At 49.7% G+C, this 14,639-nt stretch overlaps 1 protein-coding gene across 6 annotated transcripts in view; it reads left to right on the top strand.

Annotated features, from left to right (window-relative positions):
• The window catches only part of GAS7 (growth arrest specific 7), a 203,839-nt gene that overhangs the window by 180,701 nt on the left and 8,499 nt on the right, over positions 1-14,639 (top strand). For all 6 annotated transcript variants that reach the window (XM_018064648.1, XM_018064649.1, XM_018064651.1 and 3 more), the window contains 4 exons: positions 1,875-1,953; positions 9,186-9,314; positions 10,424-10,547; positions 14,141-14,220. In XM_018064648.1, coding sequence (XP_017920137.1) covers positions 1,875-1,953; positions 9,186-9,314; positions 10,424-10,547; positions 14,141-14,220 — 412 coding nt within the window. The remainder of the gene's footprint in view (positions 1-1,874; positions 1,954-9,185; positions 9,315-10,423; positions 10,548-14,140; positions 14,221-14,639) is intronic.

Here is a 14,639-nt window from a genome sequence, read left to right as displayed (position 1 = left end):
GACATGGTCCTAAGTGTGAAACTGCGCTTCCGCCTTTCCTCCCAATAGTCCAGATGACAGTCTCAGGCCCCTGTCACCATCCCTGGGCCAGTTATTGACTGTGTGCTTTGCTGACAGCTGACTTACAAACACTCAGCACCAGCAGGGCTTCTGGGCTCTTGTTCAAATCTCCCACAGGCTGGTGAGTAGCTTAGCTGCAGGGAGAAACGCCCCCTTTGACCACACTGTCATGGAGCTCCCGCTTCTCCCCAGGACTGCTTCTGTGAGCTGTTGACTGTTATCCTGGTTGTGCGAGCCATCTGGAGGTCACCTGTGTGCATGGCGTGGGGTCAGGGGTAGGATTTCTTTTTCCCTGTGGATGTAGAGTTGTCTCTGCACCAGGTGTTGAAAGGCTGTCCATTTCTCCATGAAGATGCTTGGCATCTTTATTGCACATAGATCACCCGTATTTGGGTAAATCTTTTTCTGGACCTGGTATTCTGATCCCATATCTATATGACTCTCATGATTCCTTCCACTCCCTCCTTCTCCCCACCCCAGGCCCTCTACCCATCTGCCCAGTCAGGTGAGGGGACAGGCCACCCAGCATGGCCCCAACCCAGCTCCCAGGAGCTCAGGCCCTTCAGGCCAAGACAGATGTCAGCAGCTTGCATCATCCCAGTTCCCCATCCCTTCTCAGGTGGGCCCCCCAGCCAGGATCACCCAAGGGAACCTTTCTTTGCTGTCTGACTCCTAGATAAAATCGGTCAGGCACTTCCCATAAACACCCACCCTGGCCTGAGCCAGCACCACCACCAGACAGGCCTGGACTCTGATCAGAGGGATCCATTCTGTTCTGTTGGGTAATTTTCAGCTGCTGGCTGCTTGGCTCAGAACCCAGATGCCTCACAGCAGGCTGTCTTTTAATCAGATTTTGCCACTCGAGTTTAATGAATTCTCTGGGGGAAGTGGCTTTTTTGATGAAAGGAAGTCAACTGACCGTTCAGCCCTGGTGTACTGGCTGAGTGAAGAGGTCTTGAGCAAGAATGTAGGAATATCAGTGGGAAGGGCAGAGAGGTTCAAGAGTCCTCAATCAGGGAGATTGGAGCGTGGGGGCATGCGTTCAAAAGTCCAGGGGACTTTAGGAGATTGCTTGTACTTGGAACATCTCTTTCAAGTGGAAAAGCGATTCAGCTTAGAGGACTCTGCCATTCTCTGGTTGGCTGTGGGCAGCACTGGGGCTTACCGGCCAGAATCGGTTCTAGAGCGTGGGTGGGGAGGCCATGTTCCTGAAGATGGGGATGGCGAGCCTTCTTAGCTGTGTGGGCAGCCCTAGGAGGCCCCTAGACCCAGGTGGTCCATCTTTGCCCGCCCCCCCAGAAGCCAGGCCACTGCAGGTTTGCCTGCAAGCAGGGCTGTGTGATACCTTCTGTTAGAGAAGGGCTTCTCCCTGGAAAGGCACCCATTCTCCTTGCTTGTTTGCCAGCAGGTGTTTGCACCCCTCAACAGTAAACCAGGGAGGGTGATGGGAAGGCAGGAGACAGTCATGGGACAGGTATCTGGGCCCTCGTGACACCCCCCACCACCCCCATCTCCCTAATCCTCTGGGCTTCTGGACAGTTCCCAGGCACTCAGCTGGCTGCTGCAGTCAGTTCTCTCAGCGTGATGCTCAGTTCGTTTAGGGGTGGCTTTTCTGGTCCCATAGGTCAAGGCGTGGTACTCATGTTTGTTTTGTGCCCAACCTCCTCATCCAAGTCCATGGTCTGAGGCATCGTACGTTCCCCAGGGACTCAGAGTCAAGACCCACCATCCTGCCTCATGGGGGGAGGGCTGTGGCCTCTAATCTGAGGTCAGTGCGTCCGTCCTCGAGCCTCACCATCTCCTTGGTGTTGCAGCTCCCTGGGAGAAGCATGGGCGCAGGTGAAGAAGAGCCTTGCGGATGAGGCTGAAGTTCACCTCAAGTTCTCTGCCAAGGTAACCCCTCCCTGGGTTGGTCTTACACACCCATGTGCAGCTGCTTCTCCAGTGTGTGGTGTTGCCTGGTTTCCATGGTGTAAATTTCGAGAGTCAGGAAGAGATGCTAACATTAGATGGTTGCTCCCCTATACCAACAAAATGGCATCAAAAGCCATACGCATCCATCAAGAGTGTAGCTCATGGTCAGATGTCGTTAACAGGAGGGTATGAGGGTATGTGTTACCTCTGTTTTCAATACAGTTTGTTAATTTTAAGTTTAGACCATATAATTTTTAATACTGGTTGTTCTTTACTGATCAACTCACAAAATTCCTCCAAGTTTAACCCTGGGCTATGGTGAGCCTTGGGCTTCCCTGGTAACTCAGACGGTAAAGAATCTGCCTGTATTGCAGGAGACCCAGGTTCGATCCCTGGGTTAGAAAGATCCCTCTAGAGAAGGGAGTGGCTTCCCACTCCAGTTTTCTTGCTTGGAGAAATTCCATGGACAGAGCAGCTTGGCAGGCTACAGTCCATGGGGTTGCAAAGAGTCAGACACAACTTAGTGACTTAGCATAGCGCAGCACATGGTTGATTTACAATGCTGTGCTCATCTCTGCTGTATAGCAGAGTGACTCAGTTATATACAATATAGACATTCTTTTTTTTTAGGGCTTCCCTGATAGCTCAGCTGGTAAAGAATCCACCTGCAATGCAGGAGACCCTGGTTTGATTCTTGGGCTAGGAAGATCCTGCTGGAGAAAGGATAGGCTACCCACTCCGGTATTCTTGGGCTTCCCTTGTGGCTCAGCTGGTAAAGAATCCATCTGCAGTGTGGGAGACCTGGGTTCAATCCCTGGGTTGGGAAGATCCCCTGAAGAACAGAAGGGCTACCACTCCAGTATTCTGGCCTGGAGAACTCCATGGCCTGTATAGTCCATGGAGTTGCAAAGAGTCGGACATAATGGAGCAACTTTCACTTTCAAAGACATCCTTTTTAAATTTTCTTTTCATTATGGCTTAGCACAGGATATTGATAAGAGTTGCCTGTAAGCCTACACTTTAAAATTGAGGGTTACATCACCTCCTTTACTACTTGAAGGTGGCATCCCCCAAGATGGCTGCTCTTTCCTGAGATTTCCACGCTCAGCACTCACTAGCCCTATCTCTTTTATAGTGCTTTTCCCACAGCAGTTGCATTTCTGGGCTTTGTGCACTGTTGGGGGACAGGAAACTGGCTTTGTTTCCAGGTCTCCCCACCCTGCCCCATGATGGTTCTCTGCACACCACGGGCAGAATGAATGACTCATACAGTTGAGATGTGCGAAGGCGCTTAATAAAGAGCTGAGGTGGGAGGAGAAACAGTGCCATTACAAGCTCCCCGCTCCTGAAGGATGCTGGTGCCCCGAGAGGGAGTTGACACCCAAATGTGAGTGAGAATTCCTGGACCAGCAAGGGCGCACTAACCTTAGACACCAAGCATTTCACAAGGAAATTGCCTCTCGCGCACTAGAAGAGGAAAGAGCCCTGTAAATGAGTCGCCTTTGAACCTTGTATACAGAGCAGTGAGTTATTTTTAAGCTGTAGATCACAGCAATGTTCCGTCTAGGTCTCCCTCCTGCTCTCCTAACCCCCGGCAGCTCCAATCTCTGCGGTCGTAGAAACCTCCATTGACCATGAGATGAATGGTGAGGCTGTGTTGTGAGCATCAAGGCTGGGAGCCAGGTCTGCAGGCTTCTAAATGGTCACCTGCTGGATCCCTGGGAATCCTGGTGGCCTTTACTCCCCACCAGCAGGCCCCCGATTCTCAGTCATTTGTGAAGTACTCACTGGGTGACAGAGCCCTCCCCCATGCAGTTTTCCTATAATCTTACTTTTTACTACGGCTGCTCATAGCACTGGTGGCTCAGATGTCCGCCTGCAATGCAGGAGACCTGGATTCAGTCCCTGGGTCGGGAAGATCCCTTGGAGAAGGGAATGGCTACCCACTCCAGTATCCTGGCCCAGAGAATTCCATGGACAGAGGAGCCTGGCGGCCTGCAGTCCATGGGGTTGCAAAGAGTCGGACATGACTGAGCAAATTCTTACACATATTCACAGCGCTGCTTCTAGTCACCAAATGTCTGGGTTTTTCCCACACTGACCAATTCCCTGACCCCAGCTGGGGGTCCTACAGTGTAATTCACTTCTGGCACTTAACTGCCTGGAGCTCAGCGTCAGATCCTGCAGGTTAAGGACCCAGCCCCACGGGGCCACCCTTGCTTCAGACAGCTGTTATAAGTAGTGGGTCACCGGGTTACTCACAACTTCCGTCCCGCTTGGCTACAAGTCAGGGTTTTGAGTGATCCCCTTTTCAGGTTTGGTAACTTATTAAAGAGCTCACAAAACTCAGGGAGACGCTTATTCATCAGTTTATTATATATTAAAGGGTATGATAAAGGCCACAGATGAACAGATGCTCAGGGTCAGGTAAGAAAGGGTCCTGAGTGCAGGAGTGTCTGTCCCCGTGGTGCTGGGGACGCACATCCCAGCACGTGGGTGTGTTCACCAACTCAGAACCTCTTGGACCCTGTGATTTTTCAGACTTTTGTGGACGTTTCATCACATGTGCTGTGTGTTAGTCACTCAGTTGTGTCTGACTCTTTGCGACCCCATGGGCTGTAGCCGACAAGGCTCCTTGTCCACAGGGATTCTCTCGGCAAGAATACTGGAGTGGGGTTGCCATGCCCTCCTCCAGGGGATCTGCCCAACCCAGGGATCAAACCCAGGTCTCCCTCATTGCAGGCAGATTCTTTACCATTTGAGCTACCAGGGAAGCCCATGAATACTGGAATGGGTAGCCTATCCCTCTTCAGGGGATCTTCCCAACCCAGGAATTGAAGTGGGCTTTCCTGCATTGCAGGTGGATTCTTTACCAGCTGAGCTCCCAGGGAAGCCCTTCATCGCAAAGGCATAATCATTAACTCAGTCTCCAGCCCCTTTCCTCTCCCTCCAGGGGATCAGAGGAGGGGGCTGAAAGTCCCATTCATGGCCTGGTCTTTTTGGTGACAAACCCCCATCCAAGAGCCCACCCAGACTCGTCTCATAAGAAATTCTAAGAAATGTAGGAGTTTGGTGTCAGAACTGGGCTGAAAGACCAAATATTAAACCAGAAGATGCTCTCCCAGCACCTTTGTTGTTTAGGAAATTACGAAGGCTCTAGGAGTTCCGGCCAGGAGCTGGGGATGAAGAGCAAAATAAATACGTTGTCATTTGGTTGGTCAAAAAGTCCACTCGAGGTTTTCTGTAACATGGGAAAATCCTAACATACTTTCCGGCCAGCCCCATATATCACAATATCGTGGTTATGTGCAGGAGGTAACTCTTCTCCCTTAGTGGTATCAGCCATCATGCAAGACAACATCGCCATTTCACAATTGAGAAGGAACAAAGAGATCAAGTCACAGCCCGTGGTCACACAGCCAGGTGGGCTCAGCTGCTGAGGAAACGAAGGAGAAGACCAAGTGGGCTGGAGCCTTGACCCCTGGACGTTTCCTCTGGGCAGACCAGCGGCATTTAAAACCCAGAACTCTGTGCTGAAGCACACTGCCCTCGCTTAGGGGCTGTCCACAGTGGTACAGGCTGACCTTCCAAATGCCGGGATGTTTTAATTCAGAGCTGACTTCTGATGGGAGGCTTCTGAAAAATATTCACACAAAATTCACACATAGATTTTTCCATAAGAATGTCTGCTGCCTTCAGCCCATCAGTCAGTGTTGGTGGCCTCAGGCAGTCATAGTAGCAGCCCAGTGGTTGTATGACAATTCCTTAAAAAGGAAAGACTATCCATCCACCATAGATAAATATAGGTCCACATGTGCAAAACCCATTTTAACATCTGCTCCAAAAGGCTCCTTGAAAATGTCCTTCCTGAGTACTCTGTGTCGAAGGGCAAGAGCTCTTTAAGAAATGCAATTTCATTCCAGGGATCTTAGGCTTTTCTGAGTCTCCTAGCTCAAGCCATTGTTCATAGCAACAGACTATTAAAGAAATAAGATTGCTCTGTATAAAGGAAGTTATACCTGCTTCTGGGTGAGGAAGAGAGAATAGAAAAATTCCTGGCGGTGGGAGAAAATTTAATCATGCAATCGAGGCCATGTATTCAGCCAGATTTTTGCAGGGCACAGAGGGCATCAAGAGAATGATAAAAAATGATTTTTTATCAGTGCTGTCACTCACAAGCTTTGTGATCTTGGGGGAAGCCACTTAGCATCCCTGGGCTTCCATTTTTTTTTAAGTGTGAAGTGAAGTGTTTGGACCAGATCAGTGAGACTTGAAACTGACTTGACTGTGACCCAGTTATACATTTTCCATGGCCACCTGGAACACACATGTATCCACACCTAGATAATCACATGCGGATACCCCCGTATGTGGCTAAAACATCTCTGATGTTTCCTCTTCATATCTGGGCTATGCTCATCAAAAAGCTGGTCCTGATCCACTAACCATTTCACAGCTCTCAGCAATGCACTGTTTGAAAAACACGGGACCAGATACAGGCATCCTTGCTCTATATAGTACTTGGCTTTAGTGTGTCTTTTTTACAAATTGAAGATGTGTGGCAAGCCTGCATTGTCAGATGATGGTTAGCATTTTTTAGAAATAAATATTTTTACTTGGACCATACCCACAGCATGCAAGGTCTTAGCTCCCTGACCAGGGATCAAACCTGTGCCCTTTGCCTTGGGAGCACAGAGTCTTAACCACTGGACCACCAGGGAAATTCAAGCAATAAGTATTTTTAAAATTAAGGCATGCACGTTTTTAAGACATAATGCTATCACACAGTTAATAAACTACACGCGTGCATGCTCGGTCGTGTCCGATTCTTTTCAACTCCGTGGACCGTACCCTGCAGGCTCCTCAGTCCATGGGATTTTCCAGGCAAGAATACTGGAGTCCGTTGCCATTTCCTCCTCCAGGGGGTCTTCCTGACCCAGGGACCGAACCCACATCTCCTGTGTCTCCTGCATTGGCGGGTGAATTCTTTACCTGGGAAGCTCGAATAGGCTGCAGTATAGTATAAAAGCATTGCTTTCGTGCACACTGGGAAACCAGAGCGTCCATGAGACCTGCTCTAGGGCAACACTTCCATTTTTGTGACATTGACTTTATTGTGGTGGTCCGTCACCCAACCCACACAGTTTCGTCTGAAATTCCTTCCGACCTGAAACTTCTCTTGCTCTCTTGTGATGAGTGACGTGGAAGCAAGAGACAGAAATTCCGAAAGGCAAACTGAATAGCTTCAATGGCCTATTGCCACCAAGCCAGGCCAGTTCAAGTTCATAAGGACAAGCTTCTGTGGAGGACTTTGGCCTCCTGGTTAGCCAGAGATGCTTAAAACTTAAGAATGAGTATAAAGACATCTAGCCAACTTTCTTAAAAAATTAGCCTTTTTGTTAAAGTACTTAAAATGTAGAGGGAGACTGTGGGCCTTCGATCCATGGGATTGAATCACTTCTAACAGCCAGTAGTGTGATGTTTCTAGGATGTCATTTGGAATTTGGGGAGAGCTTTGGGAGTCCTGGCCGGATCTTGGTCCCTCCCCAGACCACACAGTCTGGGACCGGGACCCAGAAATCCTGAGTATTGACAAGTCTCTGCAGGTCACTCCTGGGCATATGAATGTATGGAAAGCACTCACGTTCAGGTCCTCAGAAAGAGAGCTCAGAGTTACTGGGTCAACAAACCGAGTTAACCCACTTAGACCCACAACCAGGAGCAGGTTTCCAAGGCAGCCAGCCAACTATGTGGCCCTCCCTCTCCTCCCCCAGTGCCTAATCTGTGTGGGAAAGGGGTTCTCTAGGTCTCAGAAGCACTGAAGTTTGTAACATCTTACAGATTGCCACCAGATGGGGGTGTTTTCCTGTGCAAGGAATCTTCCCAGGGCTCAAAACCATGGTAGCACACAGTAAGCCAACGTGAGGGGAGGGGTGTTAGTGCAGCCCCCGCCATTAGTCTTTGAAGGTCACCCACCAGCAAAGCATCATCTTGTCCCCCAGAGCATTGGGCCCCGAAAATCTTGTCATTTTTCCAAGTAGTGCAGGAGGGCCCACTGTGTACCAGCTCCGACCAGGCACTGTGGATACAGCAGGGGCCCAGCCAGCATGGCCTCCACCCTCCTCGAGTTCAGAGTCAACCAGCGTGTAATCAGTGGTTTGGTACAGGGAGCACCTTCATCCTTGAGGCCTCTGGGGAAAAGGTAATGTAGCAAGAAAGAGCCTGGTGAGGAGGGAGAGAAGTCCCAGAGTCCCAGAGCTGGGGCATCATCCATCCAGGGAGGTTCAGTTCTGATTCCCAGCAAGAAGGGTAGAGGTTGAGAGACCCTGGAAGGCTAATTCAGGGACCCTAGGAGGCCAGTTAGGAGGTCCTAGAGGTTATGTTGGGGGCTTTAGGAGCCGAGACAGGGTGGGTGAGGCTCTGAGAGGCTGAGTCGGGGGCAGGGAGGCCGCTAGACTGTGCCTTTGACCACAGCAAGTCCATATTTATCTGTTATCACATACATCTCATGTTCATACACCCCAAAAAAGTTTTAAGTAAAAGTTCTTCTTCCAAAGAGAGTGGGTGAGAAAGAGGAAAGGAATGAAAGAAAAGAAAGCTGGGAAACCTGACACCACCCAGCGCCTCTCAGAGCATAAAGGACCCTTCTCTGGCCCTAGAGGTGCAAGGCTGGCCCACTCTGGTGGCGTAGGGGTGTGCCAGCCTCCACACAGTGGGCACAGGCCAGGAAGGGCCCCTGTGAGCTCCCACCATGGCTTCCTGGAGATTCAGACCACGTGCACGGCATCGGTGGTCCTTGCACCTGGCACGTGTAGATGATCAAGTAGAACTGACCCGAGATCGCCTGGTTAAGTGTCGCCCTTGTGATCATGGCTGAGTGTTTGGGGTCACAGGGATGGTCCCCAAAGCCCCCAGCTTAGAAAATAAGGGAGATTACGTCTGAGCAAAGCCCCGGAGGAGGCTCTGTGGGCTTCACACAGGAAGAGGGTGCCCACGGGGACTTGCTGGGCTCCAGGCACTAACCCATCCATTGGTGTGAACCCTCGGCCTGGCCAGTGGAGGTGACTCCCTCAACTGCAAACACAACCACTTGTCTCTGACCTCCCAGTGAGATGGTATCCATCCTCACCCACGGGGTGGGCGAGAGCACCCCCTCCCTCCTCTCATAGCTGGTGCCCCTCGGGTCCTGAGTGTGTCTCCCCCGTCGACAGCTGCACAGCGAGGTGGAGAAGCCTCTGATGAACTTCCGTGAGAACTTCAAGAAGGACATGAAGAAGTGTGACCACCACATCGCAGACCTCCGCAAGCAGCTTGCCAGCCGCTACGCCGCGGTGGAGAAGGTGAGGGCCCAGGTTGCGGAGTGGGAGGGGTCCTGCTGGAGGGAGCAGGGGCTGGGGGCCGGCAGGACTTGAGCCATGGCAGGGCTGTTTGTCCCCCCTGCAGCTGGGTCTGGGGCTGGGGGGGTAGTGTGAGAACGCCCTCCCCCGGCCAGAGGTTCAGGGTGTGCTTCCCCTGGTGTTCAGATTCCCAGTGAGGGTGGGAGAGGCTGCGCCTGCCTTGGGGTTGTAGAATGTGAGACAAGGTACACCCTGATTTTGAGGGTCCTGAAGCCTGGATGTACTGCCAGTCCAGACAGGGCCCCTTTGTCTGGGTCCCACCTAGCAGAATCCCTCCTGACTGGACCACCCCCCTCCCAGAGGCCGAGGTGGTCTGACCTTGCTGGGAGCTCTGATGGTCAGTTATGGTGCAAAGAGAGGTCTCCCCCTGGGGCTGACCCCAGCGCCTTTGGGAGAGGTGCGGGAGAAGAGGGCCATCTTACTGCTGTGGGCACCCTAGACCCTGCCAGTGGCCAGCACCGACAGGCCCATCCCACCCCAGAATGGGGAGGCTGGTGTCACCAGCTGCTGAGCATTGTTGGGAGGTGGCGTCAATGATCTCTGATCCCTGCCACCCCGGAGAAGCTGTGGTCTCAGGATTGCCTGGGTCCCCAGTACATGTACATGCTCCAGTGAAAACGTGCTCTGGGGCACTTGCTCCAGGCCAAGGACGAAAGGATGCTTTTGCAGCCTCAGTGTGGTCTCCAGCTGGCTGAGTGATGCTGGTCTGGCCACTTAGCCTGACGGAGCCCCTGTAGCCTCATTTACCAAAGCAGGGAAAAGAAACAACTTACCTAGGAAAGACTCTGATGCTGGGAAAGACAAAAGGCAGGAGGAGAAGGGGGTGGCAGAGGGCAAGATGGTTGGATGGCATCACCAACTCAATGGACATGAGTCTGAGAAAACTCCAGGAGATAGTGACAGGCAGGGGAGTGTGGCGTGCTGCAGTCCATGGGGTTGCAAAGAGTCAGACACAACTTAGCGACTGAGCAACAACCTAAAAAAGGAGGCCAGGCCCAGTGGGCCCTTGCTGTCTCTGAGCCTGTGATTAACTCCACGTCCTTGGACCCCAGGCCCGAAAAGCCCTCACGGAGCGGCAAAGAGACTTGGAGATGAAGACCCAGCAGCTGGAGATCAAGCTGAGCAACAAGACGGAGGAGGACATCAAGAAGGCTCGGAGGAAGTCCACGCAGGCGGGTGAGTGCGGCCCTGTCGCCTGCTGCCCTGTCTGTCCTCACCTGGTCCCAGAGGCATGGACAGGAGAGGCTGGGAGATGGGGCGCCTGGGAGCATGCGTTCCACAGGGTGAGACTGAGGGGTGCAGGCTGTGGAGCGGGAAGCAGTGGCAAGGGAGGGTCACCCCACACCCTACCCCGAGAGGGCTGCTTCTGACCCAAGCCCAGGGCCTCTGGTCAGGTGGCGGGCAGACTCCTCCAGGGGCCTGGAATTGAGGGATCTTGCTGCTGCCTGGAGTTCCTCGAAGTGCAAACCCCACCCACCCTCCAAGTTGCCCCACCTCCCTGGGTATTAGTTCTCCAAAGGTTCTCCTCTAGTGATGGACTTCTGACCCAGAATAGAGGCTGACGTTTTGTTTAAAGAAATAATCGTATTTCAGAGACTTCTCTGGCAATTCAGTGGTTAAGACTACTCGCTTCCAACGCAGGGGGTGCAGGTTTGACACCTGGTTGGATAACTAAGAACCCTCATGCCTTGCAGTGCAGCCAAGAAAGTATTTTAAAAAAAGAAAAGAACCATATTTCAGATTCTCTCCAAAATATTCCTCAGTGAGTCAGCTTCTGCTTCCACCTAGAGGTAAAAATTAGCTAATGCACAAGGAAGTAGGAGAAAAATCAGCAAGAAACAGTTTTGTTTTGTTTTGTTTTAATTTCAGTATTTCTTAACCAGTTTCACAGTGTACAAGGACAATGCATTTTGCTTTCTGGGATTAGAATATGTGCTGTGAGATAAGGTTTGGATTGGATGGTTTGGTCTCTAAATCTTTTTCACTGTAACTTCTGGTGAACCTGGTGTAATTAGTTCATTAAAGGATGAAAACAGCTATCTTAGGGACATTTGGAAACAAGGTGTTAAAAAGATGTCATAACAGAATAATGTAATATAAATGCTACATTTATATAAAGATCTTTAATAGCACAGTAGTAGAAACAGAGGCCATGCTACACTTGTTGGGAGTAGGAAAGAAAACCCAAGGAGAGGAGAGGCACATTTAAATTAGCTTAACTAAAGAAACTGTTAAATAATCATATTGCAAAAACAATATTGCTGTTTGACAAAATATTTTAATCAACACATAAGAATATAAAATCTTATTCCCCAGATATAGTCACTGTCAACACACCCTAATTTTTTAAATGTTTTTAATATTTAAAGTTATATACATATCATATTATACTGTTCTGAACTTGTATTTTAATAGATGCATCTTAGAGATAAGTCTGTTTCATCATCAATTTGTTTACCCATCCATTTATGTACATCAGATTCCCTAAACAGTTGAATAACGTGCAAGTGTATGATTGTATCCAGATTTATTTCATCATTCCCCTAATGGACTTTTGTGGGACTTTCAGATTGTTTCAGAGTGTTTGTCAATGCCAGCGATGCTCTTACTATAAATGCCTCTCTGTGGGGGGTGGGGGTCTGCCTGTCCCCGGGATGTTGTGGGGGGTGTAACTGGGTCAGAGGCTTGTATTCATTTTAATGGATGTTTCCAAGCTGCTTCGCAGATGGGTGTGCCTACTCTCTATGAGTGCCTGTTCCCTAAACTCTTGCCAACACTGTATGCTGTCTCATTTCAATATCATAGCTATCTAGTGAAAAATAGTATTTTGTTTCTAATTTCATTTACACTGCTTTTTGAGTGGAGTTGAGCATTTTAAAAATAGACTTTTAAATCATCTGTGACTTTTGTTTTAAAATGATTCACTCATATTCTCTTCCCATTTTCTTGTCAGATGGCTGGTCTTGTTCTCATTGATTGACTGACAGGGATTATGTTAGGAAAATCAACATTTTGTCATTTGAATTGCAAATATTTTTCATAAGTGGTTTATTTTTTTTTATTTTGTTCTTTGTATTTCTTTTTCATTTTTTTTTCTTGGTTTGTTTAATCTTCACTGTGGCTCTCTGAAAGTACTGTTATTATCCCCATTTTACAGATGAGGAAACTGAGGCACAGGCAGGTGAATCAACTTGGTCCAAGGCTGCACAGCTAGTAAACAGTAGAGCTATATGACACCCCAATAGTCTGGTTCCAGAATCCATGTCCTTAACCCGTACTGTTCAGAAGGGTCTGATTTCAAACCCTTGGACTGCATAGAGAAGAGACACACCTGCCTTCATCTACATTATTTCCTGATGTTGCAGAAGTTCGTGAAGCATGTTCTCAACATCAGAATCAACAAATAAAGCTTTGGGAATTTCATATTCTGTTTATAAGGGTGACTTTACCCACTGGTCAGGCATAGGCTTTTGGTGGGACTGTGACTGCAGTGAAATATCCACTTTCTTCCCTCCAGTTCAGTCCTTCTTGGGATCAAGGGCCCAGCCATTGGCCTTGGACCAAGAGCAAAATGAACCAAGCCCTTGATGTGGGTTTTGTTACTCAAGGCTTAGCTCCCAGATAATGGTGTGGCTCACTGGGGAGGAGACCCTGAGCCAGGCACTGGGCATAACTCCCCCACTTCCCTTCACTTTCATATCTGAATACATGTGAGCAAGGGATGCCATTCTAGGGATCCCTTTGAAGGGTTAATCCATTATTGTTGGGTTCACTCATGAGTTTTCCCATCGTGGACAGAGTCCCTGGTGTCTTCCTTTCTCTGGAACCCTGTGATGATCAGGAAGCTCTGTGCAGACCGACCTGTGTGATGTACACACAGATCACCCAAGGAACTTGTGCAAATAGTTTCTGATTCACCCTGTCTGGGGAACGTCATGAGATCACATTTGGAGCAAATATCCAGGGTGTACCAATGCTTCTGGTCCAGGAATTGTGTTCTTTGTAGCAAGAGTCTAGGGTACCAGGACCTTAGTAACACTTCCAGTTTGCTTTCTTTCTAACTATAAACTGTCTCAAACATATATACAGTTACATAAAAGAATACACTGGCCATCACGATAGAATAGTTTGTTTCAGATGTCTCTCTTAAGAAATGCTATCGAAAGAGCCCATCCCTTCCCACCGCAACCCCTTCTCTGTTTCCCAAGGTAGCCAGTATCCTGGAATTGGTGTGTTAAACTCTGGTGCCTGTTTTTATACCATTACTGCACATGAATGAGCCAGAAAGCATCAGACACATTCTTTTGTGTTTCAGAATGACAGCCTGCTGCCTGTACACACACACACAGACACACGCATACAGACACACAACCACAGAGAGACACACAGACACACCAGTGGATGGATGTGATGTGCAAACTTCCCTTCTGTAACTAGTACCACATTGCTTGAGACACATGTTCAACCAAGCAGGACTTGCTATTGTGAAATAAAACTGCCATCTCTAGAGGAGGAAACATTTCTGGGGCTTATGATAGACTTGAAGGGTCCCCGGAGTACCCCCACCCACACTGTACATACACTCTTACTGAGAAACCCCCTTCCTGAGTTTTTGGCATCTGGAGTCAAGTTCAGGTGGACGCTGTGAAGCCAGTCTTTCATAATGCTGGGTTGCCCCTTCTTTGCCTCCATCGCCTCGGCCATGGGGTGCAGGTGGCAGAGGGCAGCCCTGGTGAGGAGTGACAGACAGTGGCCTTGGCCCTTTGCAGGAGATGACCTCATGCGCTGTGTGGACCTCTACAACCAGGCCCAGTCCAAGTGGTTTGAAGAGATGGTGACCACCACGTTGGTGAGTGACCGGAGATATGGAAGCATGTGCCAAAAAGGGGTCGGCACTCAGGAAGCTGTGGGTGGATGCTGGTGGACGTGAGGGCGATGGGGTGGAGGTGAGAGATGGTCATTAGATCTGCTCTAATGTTGAGACTGAGAGCTTATCTCCAGGCCAGACCATGTGGATTCATACCCTTGCTCTGGCACGTCCTACTGCGTGAACACAGGCAGCTATGGGCTCTTGCCATATCCTCCTGAGGGGTCAGGGTCAACCGAGCAGAGAGTGGTCCATTTAGGAAAAATAGCCAAGTTGTAGGAAATGTGGGCCTTCCTATCCCCAGAAGAATTAAGGGTCTGCAATCGCAGAGCCTTGCGAGACGTGTGGGTGGGTGAGGTTGGGGCAGTGGGGGAGGCTTCTGACCAGGGGTGGGGGAACAG

This window comes from Capra hircus, chromosome 19, assembly GCF_001704415.2.
Source record: "Capra hircus breed San Clemente chromosome 19, ASM170441v1, whole genome shotgun sequence".
Taxonomy (NCBI): domain Eukaryota; kingdom Metazoa; phylum Chordata; class Mammalia; order Artiodactyla; family Bovidae; genus Capra; species Capra hircus.
The sequence above is the reverse complement of the archived record's forward strand: the minus strand, read 5'-3'. Positions and strand labels throughout refer to the sequence as shown.